Source organism: Amblyomma mixtum, chromosome 1, assembly GCF_055824585.1.
Source record: "Amblyomma mixtum isolate Tamu chromosome 1, ASM5582458v1, whole genome shotgun sequence".
In the NCBI taxonomy this organism is placed as follows: Eukaryota; Metazoa; Arthropoda; class Arachnida; order Ixodida; family Ixodidae; genus Amblyomma; species Amblyomma mixtum.
Genome location: NC_143012.1, coordinates 176817573 through 176837808, shown reverse-complemented (window position 1 = coordinate 176837808; position 20236 = coordinate 176817573). Strand labels below are relative to the sequence as shown.

General features: G+C 46.1%; 1 protein-coding gene across 1 annotated transcript in view; it reads right to left on the bottom strand.

Moving 5' to 3' along the window:
• Positions 1–5752: 5752 nt before the first annotated feature.
• Positions 5753–20236, bottom strand: part of LOC149370015 (uncharacterized) — a 125406-nt gene continuing 110922 nt past the window's right edge. The window contains exons 10-14 of the mRNA XM_089576791.1: positions 16810–16922; positions 12206–12344; positions 8728–8931; positions 7771–7896; positions 5753–5996 (exon numbers count right to left, since the gene is read on the bottom strand). Of these exons, the coding sequence (XP_089432917.1) occupies positions 5802–5996; positions 7771–7896; positions 8728–8931; positions 12206–12344; positions 16810–16922 (777 nt within the window). The 3' untranslated portion in view covers positions 5753–5801. The remainder of the gene's footprint in view (positions 5997–7770; positions 7897–8727; positions 8932–12205; positions 12345–16809; positions 16923–20236) is intronic.

Genomic DNA, 20236 nt, shown 5'->3' with positions numbered 1-20236 from the left:
TCCATTCGTGTAATTTACTTAACTGTTGTTTAAATGGGCTGTGAAAGGGGCTTTCAATAAACGTGCGGTATGCTTGGGATGTTAAAGGACGCCACTTCACGAATATTCTCTAGCAAGAATTTTTTTTAATGCGTTTTGGACAAGCTGAGTTATCTGTTCTCAAAATTTGATTTTTAGAGTCTTCGCGCCTTTGCCATTCCTCTCGTCACTTTTTGCACGCTCAAAGGTCGACGTTCCTCCGCCGGCTCCACCTTCCGGGGGTCAGAGCTTCCTGACCTTCCGGAGAGACACCTCCACACTGCTTACTGGCCTCGGCCATAGTAGCTGCGTGATGCCTGAAAGAATCTCAGAAATAACCATCTTTGAACAGAATGACGTAGCAGCGTGCAATGGAGGAGGGCGCGAGCATGAATAAGTCGCCTGAAAGGAGTCGGCGACTTCCGCCCGCGATTGTGGGTTCTCTGCCGCGTGTAGAAGTGTATTGTTTGGCCCAGGTATTCACTACGAGAGAAGGTAGCGAATGAGTGCGTTGATGTACAGTCGTGGGTAAAAAAGGTTAGCACACGTGACGGAACACCTGAGCGCCGGAATGACAACGCGTGGCGCTGCGGGTGGCGAAGAGGCTGATAACGAGAGTGCCGGGCCGTTCCCATTCTACAGTATTAGGGGGGTTCAGCGGACTGCCACGGACAGCAAAATTACTGGCTAAAAGTAGCGCTATCAGCTATTGTTCCTGCGAGTTCCTTTTGCCAACCATCGCGGACATAAAAAAACGGTAATAAAAAGAAGCCATCTTTGCTCATAATAACCGAGCCAAAATAAATGCCTCAAGCACAGTCATGTAGGGTCGGCACTTCAACGCTCGTGCGGTGCACGCTTGATAAAGCTTACTTCCTGCCGTCCCCCCCCCCCCCCCCCCTCTGCTGCAAACATGGAAATGGCCCGTTAGGCAGGTCTGCGTACCGCAGCGCCGCGTGGTGAGATATACGAATTGTGATCGCCAATGATCTGTGCTAATATTTTTCGCTCGCGACTGTACGCTCTTCAGAAGGTGTTTCGAGCACCTTTAAGCACAACAAAATTGTACTATATCGTACAGTTCTAAATTTTATTTTTATAGCTACAGCTGTTAACGCGCCAATTTCCGACATAGCGTTGTCCGTCGTCTTGCGTCCGCCCTTGGGGAGAGGGCGAGGTGCGCGCGTCTCTCTTCGCATTTCTTTCTGCCAGTTACAAACATGAACCCCTTGACTGCTTCAGACGCCAAGGACATACTAGGTCGTGTGGACGCACAACCTTGCACAATCTGGGTCTTCGCACGGTCCTCGAAGACCCAGCTCATCGCGCAAGACAGCGCGCAAGTCCAAATTTACTAAAGGGAACAAAAGCTTCAAAGAACCTCTGAATGCGAATCAAACCAATGGGCGCGATGCTTGTCAGATGTCACATTTGAATGTCCCAGATTAAAAAAAAGTGAATTTGACTTACACCTCCATAAGTGTGGTCTTGATACGGCGACTAATAGTAGGTTTCGCTTACAGCTCACACATCCTAGACTTTTGTTTCCAATTTTACACACCGCCGATGCCAAGGCGCATTGACATAGACGCGAAGACGCAGCAGTGTGTGTGTCGCCGAAGCGGAGGCAAGGAGGCTCCAGACAAAAGCATAGGCTGAAGGAGCAACGAAGGCCTTCGCTAGAAAATTCAGGGAGTATCCATTTGGTTGTAGCTGTGGGTGAAATTTGTGTTGCAGGTGGCAATCGTCATGTGAGTATTTGTTTTGATTCGTTTATTCATTCATTTACTGATACTCTCTCAAGACATAACAAGCAGCACATATAATCGGCTCAATATTGAAAATAGTGCTTCACTCTGGTACAATTAGTAGGGCCGGCCTATGCCAATACATTTCCAATATTGGGGCGATTAGCTGTGCTGCTGGGAAAGTGTTTCGAACGAACGGAAGCTATAGAATCGGCGGACACAACAGAAAGCAAGTATAGGCGCAAAGACAGAAAACATTTAACGATACTAATGTAACACAATCTTAAAGTATACCCACTAATTATAGGCAAATAAATGAAATAAACGCTTTCATGTGCAGCCCTGAATGCAAGTGTCGTATACTACGTTGGCAAAAGAGTTGCGAAAACGACGGTGTTTAACATGGTGACCAATGAGACGGGCAGGGGATTTACTGGACAGTGTATGTGTGGCATGATTCGTTGCATATATCCCGAGACATGCACTCCACAACATAGAAGGAGACACTGCAAAGGCTTGCCCATGCCTACCACGAAGGGCTCACTCATCTTCATGCGAACCGTCAAAAATAGTTAAGTCTTAATATTTATGTATTATCTTCTTAAGCTAGTGGCGTATTAATGCACCTAAACCCTCAGGTAATGCTCGTTATTGGGACCTTTAGGGATGAAACAAACTGAAAGCTGAACCGCACCACGCGGTTTCAAAAAGCATTAAGGTTCTAAACATGCTGGCTTTCCCTACTTATTTCTTTACCCGTATTTGTAATACATGAATATGAGCAGGCCCAGTTTGTAACGGAGGAATTAGAAGCCCACCCCAACAAATATGCCCGTCTAAAGCTGCCATTACCACAGGGTCTTATAACGATACGGAATACCACGGGAATACCACAAAGGAAACACTACCCTCATTCGAAGGAAAACCCGCTTAAGTTCTTGACATTTTGATATCAGCACTCTTTACGGTCACCAAAACTCTACCGTCTCACTTGCTACACTCTCTGAGGGTTTTCATGCTGGCTCTACTTTTTGAGCATGGCACTAGCGGTCGGGTGATGTTTAGTGAGCGAATTTACAAAGGGCTACGCACAAACTTTTTCATTGAAAGAACCTTATGTTGGGCAAAATGTCAAAAGGTGTTTTTTTCAGATGAAATAGTTTATTTCTGAAGAAAAACGGAAAGAACCGAAATTTATCAAAAAATAAGTTTGATTAGCTAACCCCCTTTCTTTCCCACCAATTGATTTTCCGGATGTCATAGATAAAGCGTTTTTTCGAGAGCGAACGCATTACATAAGCTGATGCCAAAAGGCACTGAAAAGCAAAAGAAAAGCTACGAAGTTTCGAATTATATGTATCAGCAGCGCGAACACCACACAGGAAGAAGAAGGAGAAGAAGGTAAAGAGCGCTGAACTTCCAACTTTTATTTGAGCAAAAATTGAACCCGCACTTTTATACACATACCAGGTAAAATCCCACCAGGGGGTAATCAAGGCGTTCTATCGAATTGGGACCAACACGATGTCCAGGGCATCAAAATGATAACTACTATCACACTATTCAAAGACTTCCATGAAAAGCACGAATGACATGCGGAAAAAACAAGACAATGTAAAAAACAGGGCTGAGTGTGCGCGAATGGAAAAATGGAAAAACAGGGTTGAGGGCGCGAATTTTTCTAAAACCATGAGAAGGCAAGAACACGGTAAAAAGGTAAAAAACAGGGTTGAGTGTGCGCAAATGGAAAAAATGGAAAAACAGGGTTGAGGGCGCGAATTTTGCTAAAAGAAACAAAGAAAAAAAACATGAGAAGGCGAGACACGGTAACAACGTAAGCGATGCGAAGGGATGAGCGCCAACAATTAACACGGCTAGAACTAAAATGCAGGGTGCCCCTAAAAACCAGGTAAAATCAGGTAAAACCAGAGAGAAAGGTGATTTCTTTTTCAGACAATGAGATGGAAGGGGTGCTTACGCAACCTTCTTTGAGCCCTGAGATGTAGGTAGCTTCAATGATTTCGCGTGTTAATTGGTTTTTATGTTTCTTTAAGACGGTTGCTTTCTTAAAATGAGGAATGCACTTCTTTTGGCTGTCACATACGCTGCAATGGGCGGGCAGGTTCCTCAACGGCGCCCCAGTTAGATCGTTCCTATGTTCCATTAACCTTTCGTTTAAGCATCTTCCTGTTTGGCCTATGTACGCCTTACCGCAAGCTAAAGGTATAGAGTATACAACACCCTCCGCACAAGGTACAAAAGGATCTCGGTGCCTGGTTGTACAGCCACTATTCTTTTTCTTTTTATTAACTTTGTTGCACAGGCTTGACAGGCGCAGAGGGGCTGAAAAGACTACGTCTACGCCTGCTTTTCTGCCAATTTTCTTCAGATTATGCGAGATTTGGTGCAGGTATGGCAGAACGGCGACCCTTTTGTTCCGCTGTCGCGTATCATCCGGGGCTTCACATTCATGCTTCATACTTATCAGGACTTTTTTTGCAACAGACGAAAGGAGAGATTGCGGGTATCCTGATTGGATACCCGCAATCAGGATACCCGCAATCTCTCCTTTCGTCTGTTGCAAAAAAAGTCCTGATAAGTATGAAGCATGAATGTGAAGCCCCGGATGATACGCGACAGCGGAACAAAAGGGTCGCCGTTCTGCCATACCTGCACCAAATCTCGCATAATCTGAAGAAAATTGGCAGAAAAGCAGGCGTAGACGTAGTCTTTTCAGCCCCTCTGCGCCTGTCAAGCCTGTGCAACAAAGTTAATAAAAAGAAAAAGAATAGTGGCTGTACAACCAGGCACCGAGATCCTTTTGTACCTTGTGCGGAGGGTGTTGTATACTCTATACCTTTAGCTTGCGGTAAGGCGTACATAGGCCAAACAGGAAGATGCTTAAACGAAAGGTTAATGGAACATAGGAACGATCTAACTGGGGCGCCGTTGAGGAACCTGCCCGCCCATTGCAGCGTATGTGACAGCCAAAAGAAGTGCATTCCTCATTTTAAGAAAGCAACCGTCTTAAAGAAACATAAAAACCAATTAACACGCGAAATCATTGAAGCTACCTACATCTCAGGGCTCAAAGAAGGTTGCGTAAGCACCCCTTCCATCTCATTGTCTGAAAAAGAAATCACCTTTCTCTCTGGTTTTACCTGATTTTACCTGGTTTTTAGGGGCACCCTGCATTTTAGTTCTAGCCGTGTTAATTGTTGGCGCTCATCCCTTCGCATCGCTTACGTTGTTACCGTGTCTCGCCTTCTCATGTTTTTTTTTCTTTTTTTCTTTGTTTCTTTTAGCAAAATTCGCGCCCTCAACCCTGTTTTTCCATTTTTTTCCATTTGCGCACACTCAACCCTGTTTTTTACCTTTTTACCGTGTTCTTGCCTTCTCATGGTTTTAGAAAAATTCGCGCCCTCAACCCTGTTTTTCCATTTTTCCATTCGCGCACACTCAGCCCTGTTTTTACATTGTCTTGTTTTTTCCGCATGTCATTCGTGCTTTTCATGGAAGTCTTTGAATAGTGTGATAGTAGTTATCATTTTGATGCCCTGGACATCGTGTTGGTCCCAATTCGATAGAACGCCTTGATTACCCCCTGGTGGGATTTTACCTGGTATGTGTATAAAAGTGCGGGTTCAATTTTTGCTCAAATAAAAGTTGGAAGTTCAGCGCTCTTTACCTTCTTCTCCTTCTTCTTCCTGTGTGGTGTTCGCGCTGCTGATACATATGGATCGCAACCAACTAGCCCGACAGATGGTGTTATTCAAGTTTCGAATTGCAAGAATTAAAAAAAAATGTTAACAACACGGCGAATTCAATAACATACAAAATATAACGTCGATAACTCAGTAAAATGAACGGAATCTGCAGAGAGCGCAATCAGGAAAGCATTCTTTTCTGACACCGGATCGGTTTGAGCTGCCAACTAAACTATCCCGAAACAGCGCAGAACTTCGCAGGTGAAAGAAGAAGAAAAAATAAGGGGAAACAAGTCATTACTAAAGGATGTGCCAAAATCGAATCGTCCTAGCCGACGCGATTGCAGGCGGCCAGCTGAGCGGGCGGCGTGTAGTTGCCGTGGAAAAACACGGCCAGAGCCTTGAGCAAGTTCAGCCGGGCGAATGCTCCCGAGCCGCAGTCGTTGTTTCCGTCTTCGAACTGAACGTCTATCGCGGCGAAGTTGAGCTTGGGTCTCGTCACATACCGGCCGGTCGTGCACAGCTGTGAAGGGGCAATAAAAAACAAAAAAGGCAGCAGGTCTAATTGGGCAGCTATTCCACGTGCGCAAAAGAAACGCACAAATGAAACAAAAAATTTAGGGGACACTTTGTTGACCTAAAGTGCGGTGAGACGAATGCCTTTATAGCGCGGTGTTGCTGCTTGTGTCACTGATGTGTGGTTAAGATGTTAATTAAGTGCACAACTGTTTGTGAATCTTAAATGCTGGAGAGACTGGAGGGCGTTTGGGAGGCATCCATCTGATTCGTGCCGTTCTGAAAACACTCTCCAGCGTCCTCAGTAGCCAAGGAGAACTACATATGTGTTGGCAGGAAGTAGCGTAGCCTTTAGCACGCTCGGCTGCGGAACGGAAGGATGGTGGTCCGAATCCCATCGTGCACAAATTTTTTTTTCAGGTCTGACTAGAAAAAGCATGACACCTCTGCTGACAACCTTCTGTCGACAACGATGAGGCATTAAAGGCTTTCGCCTTAATAGACAGGAAGTTTCGAAAGAAGTGTATACAAAGCGCTCGATGCGGATGTGAAACTGCGATTCTCACGCTTCGCAGTACAAAGAGCCGACAGCCAGAGCTGCCAAAGCTATTTTTGAAGCTTTGCCGCTGATCTTCCTAGCAACTAGAGTTCTTGCTCCCCCTCCCTACTTTCCCAAGCGAAACATTTTCAGTGGCAAGCACGCATGCCACAGATGGGCTGTTCCCACGCACCCACGAGCCGACCTGGCGAGAGTTGAAGCTGTCGCCACGCGCTTGCGGCTTGCACTCCACTGCGAACAGACTGCGAGATGCAGTAGGATCACGTCAGGGCAAGAGCACGCTGTTGTCGTACCGGCTTGCCGAACTACATGTACAGTCTACAGATAAAGCTCAGGGGAGCACTCGTTCGAAAAAAAAAACTACTTTGGTGCAATCAAGCAAGATAATCGCTTAATCGGGCAGCAAGTGTGAGGGTAGTCGCGTATTTCGCCCACCAGAAATAATACGAGTATGGGTCGCGAGGCGGCGTTAATCCCGCAAAATTTTGCTGCTGGCGGTACCTTTTTTCTTTCTCTTCTCATTGGAAATACACGAATGTTATGAGTTTGGCTGCATGTATACCTGAACACAATCTAGCGCTGCGATCATTCCATCACGAGGAATAACGGGGAAGTGCAAAAACTTTAAAAGTAAAAGCTGTTGGCTGGATTCAGATGCCGCTCTGGCTTATTTGCCTCGAATTTTTTCCATTGTCTTCTCGCTTCGCAGTTTTCGTATGCGTCATCCTCCTGACGATGCCAGGTACTAAGATAATTCGTCTAACAGAAAAACAACTCGACTTACTGCACTATTTAACTGTTTTACTTAAATGCAATGGAGGGCTAGTTTACGTAAATTGTTATGTACTGGCGATACCTTCGGTGTGCCATTAACTATTGCTCCTATTCTTTTCGTTAAGCACATAGTCCTCTTTTAAGCGCGCGCGCGCGCGCGCGCACGCACGCACGCACGCACGCACGCACGCACGCACGCACGCACGCACGCACGCACGCACGCACGCACGCACGCACGCACGCACGCACGCATGCACACACACACACACACACACACACACACACACACACACACACACACACACACACACACACACACACACACACACACGCACGCACACACACACGCACGCACGCACGCACGCACGCCATGAGAGCATAGCCAGCAAGCATAGAGCAATATGGAAGCACAAAACGCTATATCTTTGTGGGCCGCTATCTGTCTCACCTTAGTGCGAAGTGCCTTCACATTGTCGTAGGTGAAGAGCCACTTTTCGGTCTTGTCATAGGCGACAGCGCCGTCGTAGGTGTCGTCGTAGTACAACGTGCCCTTGTACTTCGCATCCTTGCAGGCCTGTTTCAACACGGAACAGTTTGGGTCTTTGTGAACAGTGCTTAGGCGACTGCAGGCATCGAACTTGCTTCTCCGCTGTACGACGCACAGAAAAAAAGGTTGGCGTAAAGCTTAACGCGAAGCGCACGCTGTTTTCCCTACACATGAAGAGTCCATAGAGATGCGGCGCTGAGCCTCTGTTGCCTGATTCTGTTATCTCCACCGAGTGCCACACGCAAAAAACGGTGGTTTAACAGAGTAATTACGTTAAGTGAATGGGTACTCTGTTGTTAACTTGAGAGCACTTACGGTTCATTGTTCACGCAGACGACAACTACTTTTCAAATGTAACGAAAACTAATTAAAACTTTCGTATCGTTTCAGATGCTCTGATACGTTACCTGTACAGGTTCATGCGCTCAGCATCTGTTGTGTTACCACGGACTTCTAAAAGTTCTTACTTCTAACTATACGTGCTAAATACAGCGTCAGGTAAGGCTTTCACGCTTCACAACACAACGATGATGCAAGCTGGCGTGTTGGTACGGGTCGTTGAACGTGTTATTAGCACTTTCGTGCCACCCTCTGTCACTGGTATAAAGCGAAAACGAATGTTGGCGTTAAATCTTGACGTGGATGAAGACAAATAGGCGTCAAGTATTAGATTGCTCAGTGTGCGCGGTCGTCGGTACGGTACCTCTTTCTTCCCTGAGAACTTGTGCTGTCTTTTAGGACAGAGCGACTGTAATTCGAATTAACACATAAATGCGACCAACATGGATTGCTTGGACCATAGCGAGACGTCACCTCCAGGCCCACACACGCGTGCACAGAGGGAAATGATGGACACACCTCGGCGATGGAGGCGATCTGGCCCGACGGCTGGTGTTCCTTGCGTCCGCAGGGCTGTCCGAGCGAGTAGTTGCCTGGCTTGCCCTCTAGGGTGTCCGGGTACCTGGGCTCGTACCAGCGACCGCCCATTCCAAGGGCCACGGCGAACGCAGTCGTGGCCGGCCACTTGTCGATCTCTCCGGCGAGGCTCCAGAGTGCCGTGCTCTGGGGTACGGAAAAGGTTTGGCAAGTGACGCACTGGTTGTGTGGCAATCTGCCGTCGCGCACAGCCTTCTGCAACACCAACATCAGCCTTCCCTTCGTACCCTCTGGCCAGATTAGTCCCCGGCCCATTTCTGAAAGCAAGGACACACTCGTTGGATCGACGGCTCTGCCGTCATCTCGCTCGCTCAATGGCTGTCAGTTACCACAGCATTGGGCCGCATTTTCTTCATCGAAAAGAGTTTAAGGAATGCAGAGCGCAGAAAGGGATGCCTCCAGTTTAAATGCACCATACCTAACTGAGCAGGACACGTATACGGTCGGTCAAAAGCTCCCAGGCCGCAACGTCTACTTTTGAGCAGTATAGTCGGGCAGTTACGATAACTGCGAAGCTCAAAATATTTGTAGAAAATGGAAGAAGTACCGTTATAACCTCTGAGAACCTCGACAGCTTTATCGGAATCTTAAGTGCCAGACATGAAGGAGCTAGACACCGCAGCGGGCATGGGACAGAGAAAGAAGACGACACAGGGCCGTGTCCGCTGCGGTGTCTAGCTCCTTCATGTCTCACCAACTGGCCTACACATCTACCCTCCTAAGTTAAGTGCCAGGATATACGGATGAAAAACAGACCCTGTGGCAAGTCAACTTTTGACCAACCCTGTACATGTGTCATCTGCAGCGAACACAACACGACTATCTAAGTGGACTGATGCACTGGCTTGAGTGATTAAGCAGGTATACGGTGCTTGTGAGCGAACGTACCAGGGCTACAGTTGACCAGCAACATCCTACGCCTATGAATTACAAATACTGCGGACACCTGCGCCTTTATATTATGGAACCATGCTCAGTTTACCTCACACGTGAATGTAATGTATTTAATGCTGTCAAAAGAAGAAACGAGGGTCCGATGGTATCCATATTGTGCCAGAATATGAAACGTGCATAAGTATTCGCGGGTCTGAACCTTCAGGAGCCTCGGTTTAACCCGAGTTAGAAAAAGGCAACGCAATGATTTCCCGCGTTTACATCAAGAGAACACTGTCAGGAGCACGAGTACGCTGTAACAGAAACCACTACAAACTTGCGATAGCCCTTCTCACGTCGATGCCTATGCCAGGATTGTTTTCAGTGCTGTAGGTGTGTCATTGGTGTTAGTCACGGGATACTCTGTTATGCCTGATGTACAGTAAAACGGGTAGTTGAGCTAGTGGCAAAACACCCCCAATGGTACATCATTGCGGGTGGTGCAGCGTAAAACGTACAAAAGACAAAGTAGACCACAAGGGCGAGCGCTTACTAACAACCAAAAGTTTAGTGGAAAGACATAAATAATATACACTCCGTTTATAACCAGGAGCACATGCGCTTGACGGTGCCGTTGACGGGTTCAGAACGTGAGGACGGGTGCCACGCATGATTCCGTCCGTCAATCACCGTGCGACATGCCCAACCCCAACTCCACTCTCCCGATTAAATCCAGCAATCATGTCACACAACGTACCCCCTCTCCACTCTTTCCCATTCGCAACCCATCGCCTTAAGCTTCCCCCATGCTTCTACCCATTCCGCGTTTTCCCTCACCAATTTTCACTCTCCCTCATCTCAACTTTTCTTTCCTGCAAGTGGAGAGAGGGTTTTCCTTCTGTACACTTTTCCACCTGCCAACAAAGGCTTCAGCCGGAAGGACAGACTATTCCAACTAGTGGCACTTATTAAGGCGGAAACTTGGGCTAGTTGGAAAGCGTTTGAAATCATATTTGCTAACGCTTAGTAAACACACGGGACAAGAACACAAATACACAGGACAGACGCTAGTCTTCAACTGCCGTTTATTCGAAAAACAATCAATATATGATATCTCAAAAATAGCTGAACTCACACATGCGCAGTTGCAACGCCACGCCTCAGGAACATGATTTCTTTTTTTGACAGATTAACAGACGGGGTGCTGACGCATTTGGAACCTTCACTATCAATGCACATAGCTTCAAAAATTTCACGTTCCGCTTGAGTTTTCATTGTACCTTGAATGATTGTTTCTGGAAATATTGGTGTGCAAGGTACAGGGTCAGGGTCGCCAGGGTACCGTTCGATAAAACAGCGTTTGCAGTGCGCAGCGAGATTCCCCCCCGCAGTGGCGTTGCAACTACGCATGTGTGAGTTCAGCTATTTTTGAGATGTCATATACTGATTGTTTTTCGAATAAACGGCAGTTGAAGACTAGCGTCTGTCCTGTGTATTTGTGTTCTTGTCCCGTGTGTTTACTAAGCGCTAGCAAATATGATTCCAACTAGTGGGCTCTGATGCTAACGCATTCATATCAGTTTTCGAACAAAGAATAAACCCACGAAGGTATAAATTGGGTCGGTTGGTGTATGGCTATAAGTGAGCGCGAAACAGCGCCGGGACGGGACGAGGTAAGAACAGACACAGACAACGGACTCAAAACGACAGCCACGTAGTTGACGAGGGCTAACATTTGTCCTGGTTGGTTGGTTGGTTGGTTGGTTGGTTTATGGGGTTTAACGTCCCAAAGCGACTAAGGCTATGAGAGACGCCGTAGTGGAGGGCTCCGGAAATTTCGACCACCTGGGGTTCTTTAACGCGCACTGACATCGCACAGTACACGGGCCTCTGGAATTTCTCCTCCAAAGAAATTCATGGGTCCAGGGACTAAACAAAAGCAGTGCATGACATGGTGCAGTAACCAAGATGGTTAGAATCGGGCGTCGTAGGCATAGCAACAGATCACTAGAGAACCGCCACATTTGCAATCGTTTTCCTACGCACCTCATGCGCTTCGTTTCAATTATGTGCCGAAATAAAGGCACAAAATTTTCTCGCGCTGCTTTGGTCCAGAGAACGGCTATTTCTTTGCTTTACTAACTCGCCATTGGCCCTAACCGCCATATTGGGTAATAAAAGGTTAACTGTAAGCTGAATTAATCAGGAACCTAATTAGCAAAACTTCAAAAATTACCGACGTCCGAGGTGGCTCACAGTTCGTTCCAAAATGAAAGATTAGATTTCTTTTACGTTGAAAATGTTCGGTGACATACCCGGTATATGCTCATAATACCTCTCTCCTGGGCATTAATGCGTCATCCTACAGTTTTCCTTGAACGTGCAGCGCCCGGAGGTTCTATATATTCCAAACACTTGAACGCCCTACATCAGCGAAGAATCAGTCGAAGAGACAACGGTTGATTTTTTCACCTCTTCATATTTACCTGCGCTACGCATGATTCCGGTTCGAGTGCATGTGACTTACCATAATGAGGGGATAGTCATTGGCACCAGCACCGGGCGGCTTATCCACCAGAGTAGGTGGCACCATCAGGCAGCCTGCTTTATCGATGTCTTCCTCCGCATGGTATACAGCGAGGAGAAAAATGTCCACCGGATTGCTCCTGCACCACATGAGGCCAAGCACCCCCGGCCGTTTGGCTTTGTAGAAAGGTAGATACATGAATGCGGGCATTTACACTCTAATATTATCGCCAGCATTTCATATCGTTAATGCGTGCACGCGTGTAAAATTTGCTTTTAGCCGTATCGTCTCGGGACAGCATACTGCGGCGCTGCGAACGCCGCTCGCGTGACGTCACCCACGAAACTGGTTTGGTTTGGTTTATTCGGGTTTAACGTTCCAAAGCGACTCAGGCTATGAGGGAGGCCGCAGTGAAGGGCTCCGGAAATTTCGACCACCTGGGGCTCTTCAACGTGCACTGACATCGCACAGTACACGGAGCTCTAGAATTTCGTCTCCATCGAAATTCGACCGCCGCGGCCGGGATCGAACCCGCGTCTTTCGGGTCAGCAGCCGAACTCCATAACCACTGAGCCACCGCGGCGGATCACCCACGAGACACTCATTCGTTGTCGCTTATACACGTAGACGGTCCAGGTAGAGCTGGGATCATTTTTACTCGTTCACTGTTGTTTTCGATCCTAGCATTGTACAGTATTTTCGCATTGGTATTCCTGTATTTTCAGCCATGGGCGTTCATACAAAGGTAAGTCTGCTTTTTATGAGCTGTATTTCTTCTTGCGTAGTATAGTCAGAAGACCCACGAGGTCGAAATTCCCTAGATTAGAATAATCTTTCGTTTCACTCTGAGGAACGGTAATCGGCCATACACATGCGCATAAAATTCCAAGAGTTAGCAGAACTCGAGAGTTGTATAAGCGCTGCCCTTATGTCGTTCATGGTGAAAAAAAATGAAAAAAAAAATGACGAGCACATTTAAAATGCATATTTTGTTCGCCCTGTTTTAATTTTCGCATAGTTATTTGAAGAGGGCGCACTAAGCACATCAGCACCCTTGATGAAACCATAAACCCTTTCAGGCTGCACAGGTACATACAAGGGCGTTGTAGCTATGTACGGTGACAGGTTGTGTAGTGGTGTACGAATTACTTTAGGGTCTCCGATCAGCTGCCAGCTGTTCGTCATGCTTCCCTAATACTGCATATTGATATCAACGTTCCTTTTCGCCATGCATGCAGCTAGACATGTGTAGCTGTGGTTAGTGCTTGTGCTATTTCTTTTAACCTTTTAAGGCCGAAATTACTACGGGACCCAAGAAAACAAATTGTCTACTCATTACGGTGTATAATGTACTTAAATTCAGGACGCAATTTAAAAAATTCTTGGTGCAGCTGAAATTTGAGGAAATAACATGTCCTCAATTAGCAGTGACTAGCATTTGGCCCATTTTGTACACCTAGTGCAGATAGTTTGAAAGACCAAAACGAAGGCCTAAAACTCGGAGGCCCGGAGCCAGTAAAAAACTTTTAGTCCAATAGATGCATTCCTATTTTTCTCGTTACATCGGTCAGAAAATGAGAGAGGAGGAATTGCTGGACGCTGGCTAGAACTCGCATGTTCGCGACCCCGTTTTCTTCACATACCTTCCTTACAATGACGCAAAACATTTTGGTCAGAAAGCGGTGGCTACTGAGAACATGTTGACATCAAACGTTGCGTAGCAATGGTTAAACGGCGGTCGTGTACACTCTAACCACGCAAGGAGTAAAAAGCGAGTAAGCTGTCCTCTAGCGCACTCGTTACGGGACAGGGTAGCCGCCTAAGCCCTAGGATAGATTTCCATCACTAAAAATGCGGAACACTTAGGTTGGGAATGGAAGCAAATTCCATTTTCAAAATATGAGAAGCTCTAGCAGTAACGAGTTTTCTGTTTGTCTAAAGACTACCGGTACCGCGTTTAAAAGCCTCATCTCATTGCTAACAGCGTCTAGTCACTATGCTTTGAAGTGAAAATATACCTGCGTTGCAAGAGTAAGCATTCCATACATTTAGCGACCGAAATCTACCCCGGAACTTTGGCATCATACTCTGCCTCTAAAAGGCAGTGCGCTAGAGGACAGTTTACACCCTTTTTCTTCCCAGAAAGGCGTATTCGTGTTTAGAGTGCATGTTAAAGGGCTAATGATCTTGGTTTAAATGCCAAGTGCCCCTGGTAGCAAACGGGCTCGCTTAAAAGGAGTTAGATACCAGTAAGCGGCGAGAAAGTCCGTATGCTGCGGATAAGTACAGGGCGCATTGTTCCTTCTTTAATTCCTGCTTGTTGGTTGCATTCGATTGCATCCAAAGCTTTGTACTTCATATTCCAATGACTGTTCTGTCTGGCTACTTGTGTTCTTGTGGACTGCCATGGTGTAGGCTCGTAATGTGATGCTGAGAAAGCGGATTTGGACGTGTAAGTATCTTTAGTTTTAGGAACATTTAAAAAAAAGAAAACACCATGAGAATCCTGAGGGCGTTACTATACTACGGCCCGCTGCTACTGTCGGTAGGGGCACCGTGAATGACACATGTCTGGATAGCGTCTCGATATTCGCAGTTTCCATAAACCTAGCGCGCATTGAGGGAAGCCGTTGTTTGCTTTTTACAATGACTGCGGCCGTTATTCTACGGCCGCTTGAATCGTACGAAAGATTAACAAGTTACGAAGCAATAAGTCCTTGCGCAAAGCTGTAAAGCAGTCAGTAGATGTGCTCAACTGCAACCAAAACACCCGTGACATGATGTTGAATTAAACCATACACACTTTCCTGCATGTGCAAAAGTGCGGGCTCGATGTAGCAGCACACTCTTAATGGTGCAAATTTTTTTATGAAGTGTGCATTCGTCAGCAATGTTTTTCTGCAGTTCATACCACACTGAAGACTGCAGATTAACAGAAAGAGCATCCGGCGTTTGTTATTGAAATTATAATCATCATCACCATGAGCCTGACTATGCCCAATGCAGGGCAAAGGCCTTTACCATGTTTCTCCAATTAATTCTATCCTGTGCTAGCTGCGGCCACCGTACCCCCGCAAACTTCTGAATCTCATCCGCCCTCCTAACTTTCCTCCGCCCCCTGTTACGCTTGCAATACTGAAAATATGGATGCATTTAATTAGGCAAAAGCATGCAAAGTGCAGCAAAAAGAAACCGCAAATGAAGAATGCAATCGATGCAAGCACTAATAACATGCAGTCGGTTTCTTCGTCTCGTCTTTGTCCGTCGTGCTGTGCCTCCTAGGGCCTCTGGGTGTAGTTCCAAAGTCTAATCGGCAAATTCAGCAAGAGCAGTTTGCGCAAGGTCTCGAGCTCGGATCCGAATCTTGTTTTTCCGTTGGATTACATGGGGAAAGCGGGAACTATGTTTACGAAACCGATTTACAGATCTTTATGAAATTTGTTGGAATTGAAAGAAAACGTGCGGATCTATAGGGTCTGCATCAAGCAAAACCTTGGTATAGGTCCTGAAGTAGCTACATGGAAGGCCGCATATAAGCGAATTTTATTACTCCGGGGAATCCATATGTTTACAGTACTGTACGAAAGGAGAATATGAGATCCTGTAAACTACATCAACTAGCCGGACTCTTGGCGCAGAATGAAAGGGACACCAAAAATGAAGGAAACAAGAAACCGCGCTACTACCGCTGTGTCCCGTCTCTTTCTTTTATGTTGCCCTTGTCATTCTGGACCAAAAATCCGGTAAAACTATGCACCAACTAGCTTGCAAGAACGCCCTGCCAAGATAAATCAGTTAGAGCGCCAAAATCAGACAAATTGCATCTCATTTGCATGATACGTGATATTCGTACATACACTGCGCGAGTTTCACGTCTTAGTTACAGAGTATCGATGGAAGACAAAATCAAATATTAGCTCTTTTTTGCCTTATTACGCTCCAAAGAGTCAAAATTTCAAAAATTGTTACATCTGGTTCTTTTGCGCAGCTGCAGCCATTGTGAAAAGCAAAATGTTCAGAAATCTTGAAGCTTCCTCAGATTACTGAATGTTTTGGATTTTAGACTTCCTTTTCGACATTGCAAAGGTTTTGAATTTGAATTCGCATCTGTACGGTCACTAAAGATTAAGTTTCGAAAGAACCTCAGGCGGTCGAAATTACCCGGAGTCCTCCACTACGGCGTCCCTCATAGCCTGGGTTGCTTTGGTACGGTAAACCCCACCAACGAAGCCAAACTTTATAGCTGTCTTAAAATACAGAAATTTCATGTGTAGAGAGATGCAGCAGGCGAATTCAGCTGCGTTCTGACAGAAGCGCCTGAGGTAAAGCTTCTCAATTTTGATGTGCTCAAGGTAAGGCGAGATGCTTCCTCCTTTCGGTGTTGCTTGTTCAGACAACCTGTTTGGAGATACTATAGACGTCTGAACGCGGTACCAATGCCCACAGAATGCACGGCCTGGGGACCTATTGCATCCAGCGATAGAAACGGTCAAACTTAGGGTAGCCATTGTGTCCAACTGAACACATCTGTGATTTCCACGCTTACTTCTCTTTACCTACTTGCCCGCGATTGCGACTCCGTGCGACCGAATTTCGATCCTCACCTCACTCTGGACCCGATTGCTGCAGCCCAGGCGGAGTTGTACAGCGGGAACTTGAGCACCGTGTAGCTGGGTCGTTCGGCCGTGCTCTTGTCTTCCATCAGTTCGGATATTATCTGCAGAAAGAAGATGGTTCTTCATTGTGCATGGCTGCGATACGTGCGTGGCGTATCAGGCGTATCTTAAAGCGGACAGCCTTGTATTTTAAGGCGAAAACCTTTAATGGCTCACACTGTCATCCGTTAGAGAGGGTGTCACACCTTTAGCAGCGTTTTAACTCGGGAACTAAAAAATATAGGAGAAAACGAATGGTTGCTTCAAATAGAGGAGGAAAAAATGAATCTAAAAGCCACGTTTGATGACTGTAGAGTAATTAATTAATTAATTATAGTGAAAAATTTCAAAATTGCGTCGAAATAACGCTGACGTCGATATAGCCACGGGAAAGATGTGACGTCGCATCCACCGGAAGTCATCATGGCATAGTGAAAATTGTCACAGAATGATCGGAAAAACGTCGGATTTATGTCAAATTAAATGGAAAAATGTGTAATTAAGCGTAGTTGACACTTAAGATCCCCGAAAGATGTATAATTTGGGTATCAATATAGCCACGGGAACAGTGTTACATCACATCCACCGGAAGTCGTCACGGCATAGTCTCCTCGGCTTTTGCCTCTCAGCACTTTAGTTGCCAAAGTGTCCTCGCAATTTTTTATTGTCTACCGTGTAGAACCGCGTCATCTGGAAGAGAAAGCATATATGCACAACAGAACAGTTGCCATATTAATAGCATCCGAAACTTGATTACGCAGCCAGAGCATACACAAAACCCTCTCTTGTGACCGGCTCCCCTCCGGAGTGTGCTTATCAAGCCCGCCGGTGCTGGCGCAAACGTCGTTTTGCCTATTTTGCCCTTAACAAATCGCATTTTTGTTTGTTATTCGTTACGATACTGCTTATGCTGCAAATTAGCAATTTTCACGACCTAGAGAGGGCGCTTCAACTGAGCCATAATGGCAGGGCTACGGAGGACTGCTCCCGCACTGTAAACAAAAATATACCCAAAAGGGAGTAAAAATGGTGGCGGCCACCCTTTTTACTTCATTTGTGAAAACATTTACTCCACGAGTGGGGAGTAAAAAGGTGGGCTGTCCTCCATCTTACTCCCATGAGGGAATAAGGGAGTAAAAATGAGGATTTACCGGCATTTACTCCAGTCTAGAAAGGGAGTTAATTGTGCCAAATACTCCATCAGTGCCGAAATGGAGTAAAAAACACCATTTTTTGCAATCTGCCCCGCCGCCTAGCGTCTCGTCTGCTTCTGGTCAGTTGTCGGATAATGGCGGTGAGTGACGACCGCTTGGTTACCATCGTCGCTGGATCTCTGCTGACTTCTGCTCCTTCACGGCCGCCTGCCGCGGTACAAGATATCGACTTTTCGCCGTTTTCCGCTACAGTACGTTACATAATTGAATTGCTCCTGTGAAGCCTCCAGTGCTCTAACGATACCTGACTTTCCTTTGTTTGTGTCGTCACCCCGTTACAGACCCCGCTTAGGCCTAATTCTCACCGGCTTTTTACAGTGTGGTTCTCGCAATGTGTTGCAGCAGATTATGTGTTGCATGAACACGGAACTGTGATAGAACGTAGTGTCAACGCTGAGCTCTTGATTGAGCTCATCAGGCCACATTTTTTCTCAATCATGTTTAAAATCCAAGCATTAATGAAGTGAATATGAAAGCAAACACTGCTATTCCAAACTACCATCAGGTGTATTTTGATCTTTTCTGCTCCGGTTTTGGGTCAAATATAGCATGGTGCATGACCGTGAAAACTATCCAGCGTCTCCTTTTCAGTTTTGAACTACTGATTATAATTTTACACCCCTTTATCTACGAACATGGCCAACCAAACGAGCTCGTACAGCAAAAGGAGACGACAAGCAGACGACTCCTGCCGTGTACGCCGCCGCCGGGCTAGCAGACGGCGGAAAGAATGCGTGACGCGGGGTCACATTAGGGCAGCGCAGTTTCCCAAGTTGGGTTGCCGGCGGCCGTAGAGCTACTGCCCGTTTCCGCCGCTGTCACTGCTATAAGAATTAGCCTGAATGAGGATAAATAAACATGACGCCATTTTTGGGCTCCATCTCTGTGGGTAGTAAAAAATTTACTCCCTTTTCACTCCAAAATAACTCCCTTTATACTCCAAAATAACTCTCTTAAATAAGGGAGTAAATAAAAAACACCATACATATGGAGTAAAAAAACCTCCCTTTGGGTGTGCGTTAGAGGACAAGCCATTTACTCCCTTTTGGGTGTTTTTTTGCTAACAGTGCGGGTGAACGTAGGTAGAATCGCGCTTGTTTTAAAATTTCAGGATAAACTCGCGCTTGTCTGCCCATGGTGGAAGTCTCGTGCGAGCCAAACAGTCACTTTTCTCGCGGGTGCAAAAGGAATGAATGGGAGGATAACATAAAACCGCCCTCACGTTTGAAAATGGCAGGCGTGAAAGCTGAGCGGTAGGCACGACGCGCGCTTTGGGGAGAATTTAAAGTTCCCTACATCACGAAGATGAAAACTTATACAACAGATGAATGGCAAAACGAGAAGGTCTGGTTAACAAGTCCCAGCGAATGTCACTTTGTGATGATGCGAAGCATCATCATAAAGAATAACTGCAAAAGCTTGCCAATCACCTTCACTTGAGATTTAACTAATGAAATTGCACCCTTTTGACCTTTCCTGTGGTCATAAATTGCGTTAACCATGTGAAACTGTAACATACCCAACAATTCTGGACAGAAGCATCTTTGGGCGCAAAACCGTTGATGAACACAATTTTCCATATAATGTAAGATTTTACTATAACAATCAACATATCAGCAGATCACCCAACAGGAGTCTTGCAACGCTTTCGCTATCGTCAAAAGCGTTCCCCATTTAACTTTCTGTGGCAGCCTTAACCGTTCAATGCGATTGAAGGAAACGCCTTAAAAGGAAGATTTTGCTACATGTGAGAAGAATCGACCATCACCTTCAATATTTACATAAGAGTGTCTTACAATTTTCCAATTTACAAAATGTATGCCCGAGAATGTTGAACATGAAGATGAATGAATATTGCTTTGTAATCGTGTTACAGGTGAAAAACGAGGACAATGATGTCTCCTTTTCCCGCGCACTGTCTTCTCGGAGAAATTAACCGCGCGCCCGGTGCTCTCAACTGGTTCATAACCAATGGATGGAAGGCACACAGTGAATACAAGGCCGCAAGGACACATTTGTTTTCATCCTATTCTATTCTCGTCTTGCCACCCACCCGTCTGTCCGAGTGAGTCCTGCGACGGCAAGGGCATGGAACAATTGAAGTGCAAAGAGAATCAGAATGAAATGAAATTCGAATGAAATATTTACATCCCCCTCCCTCC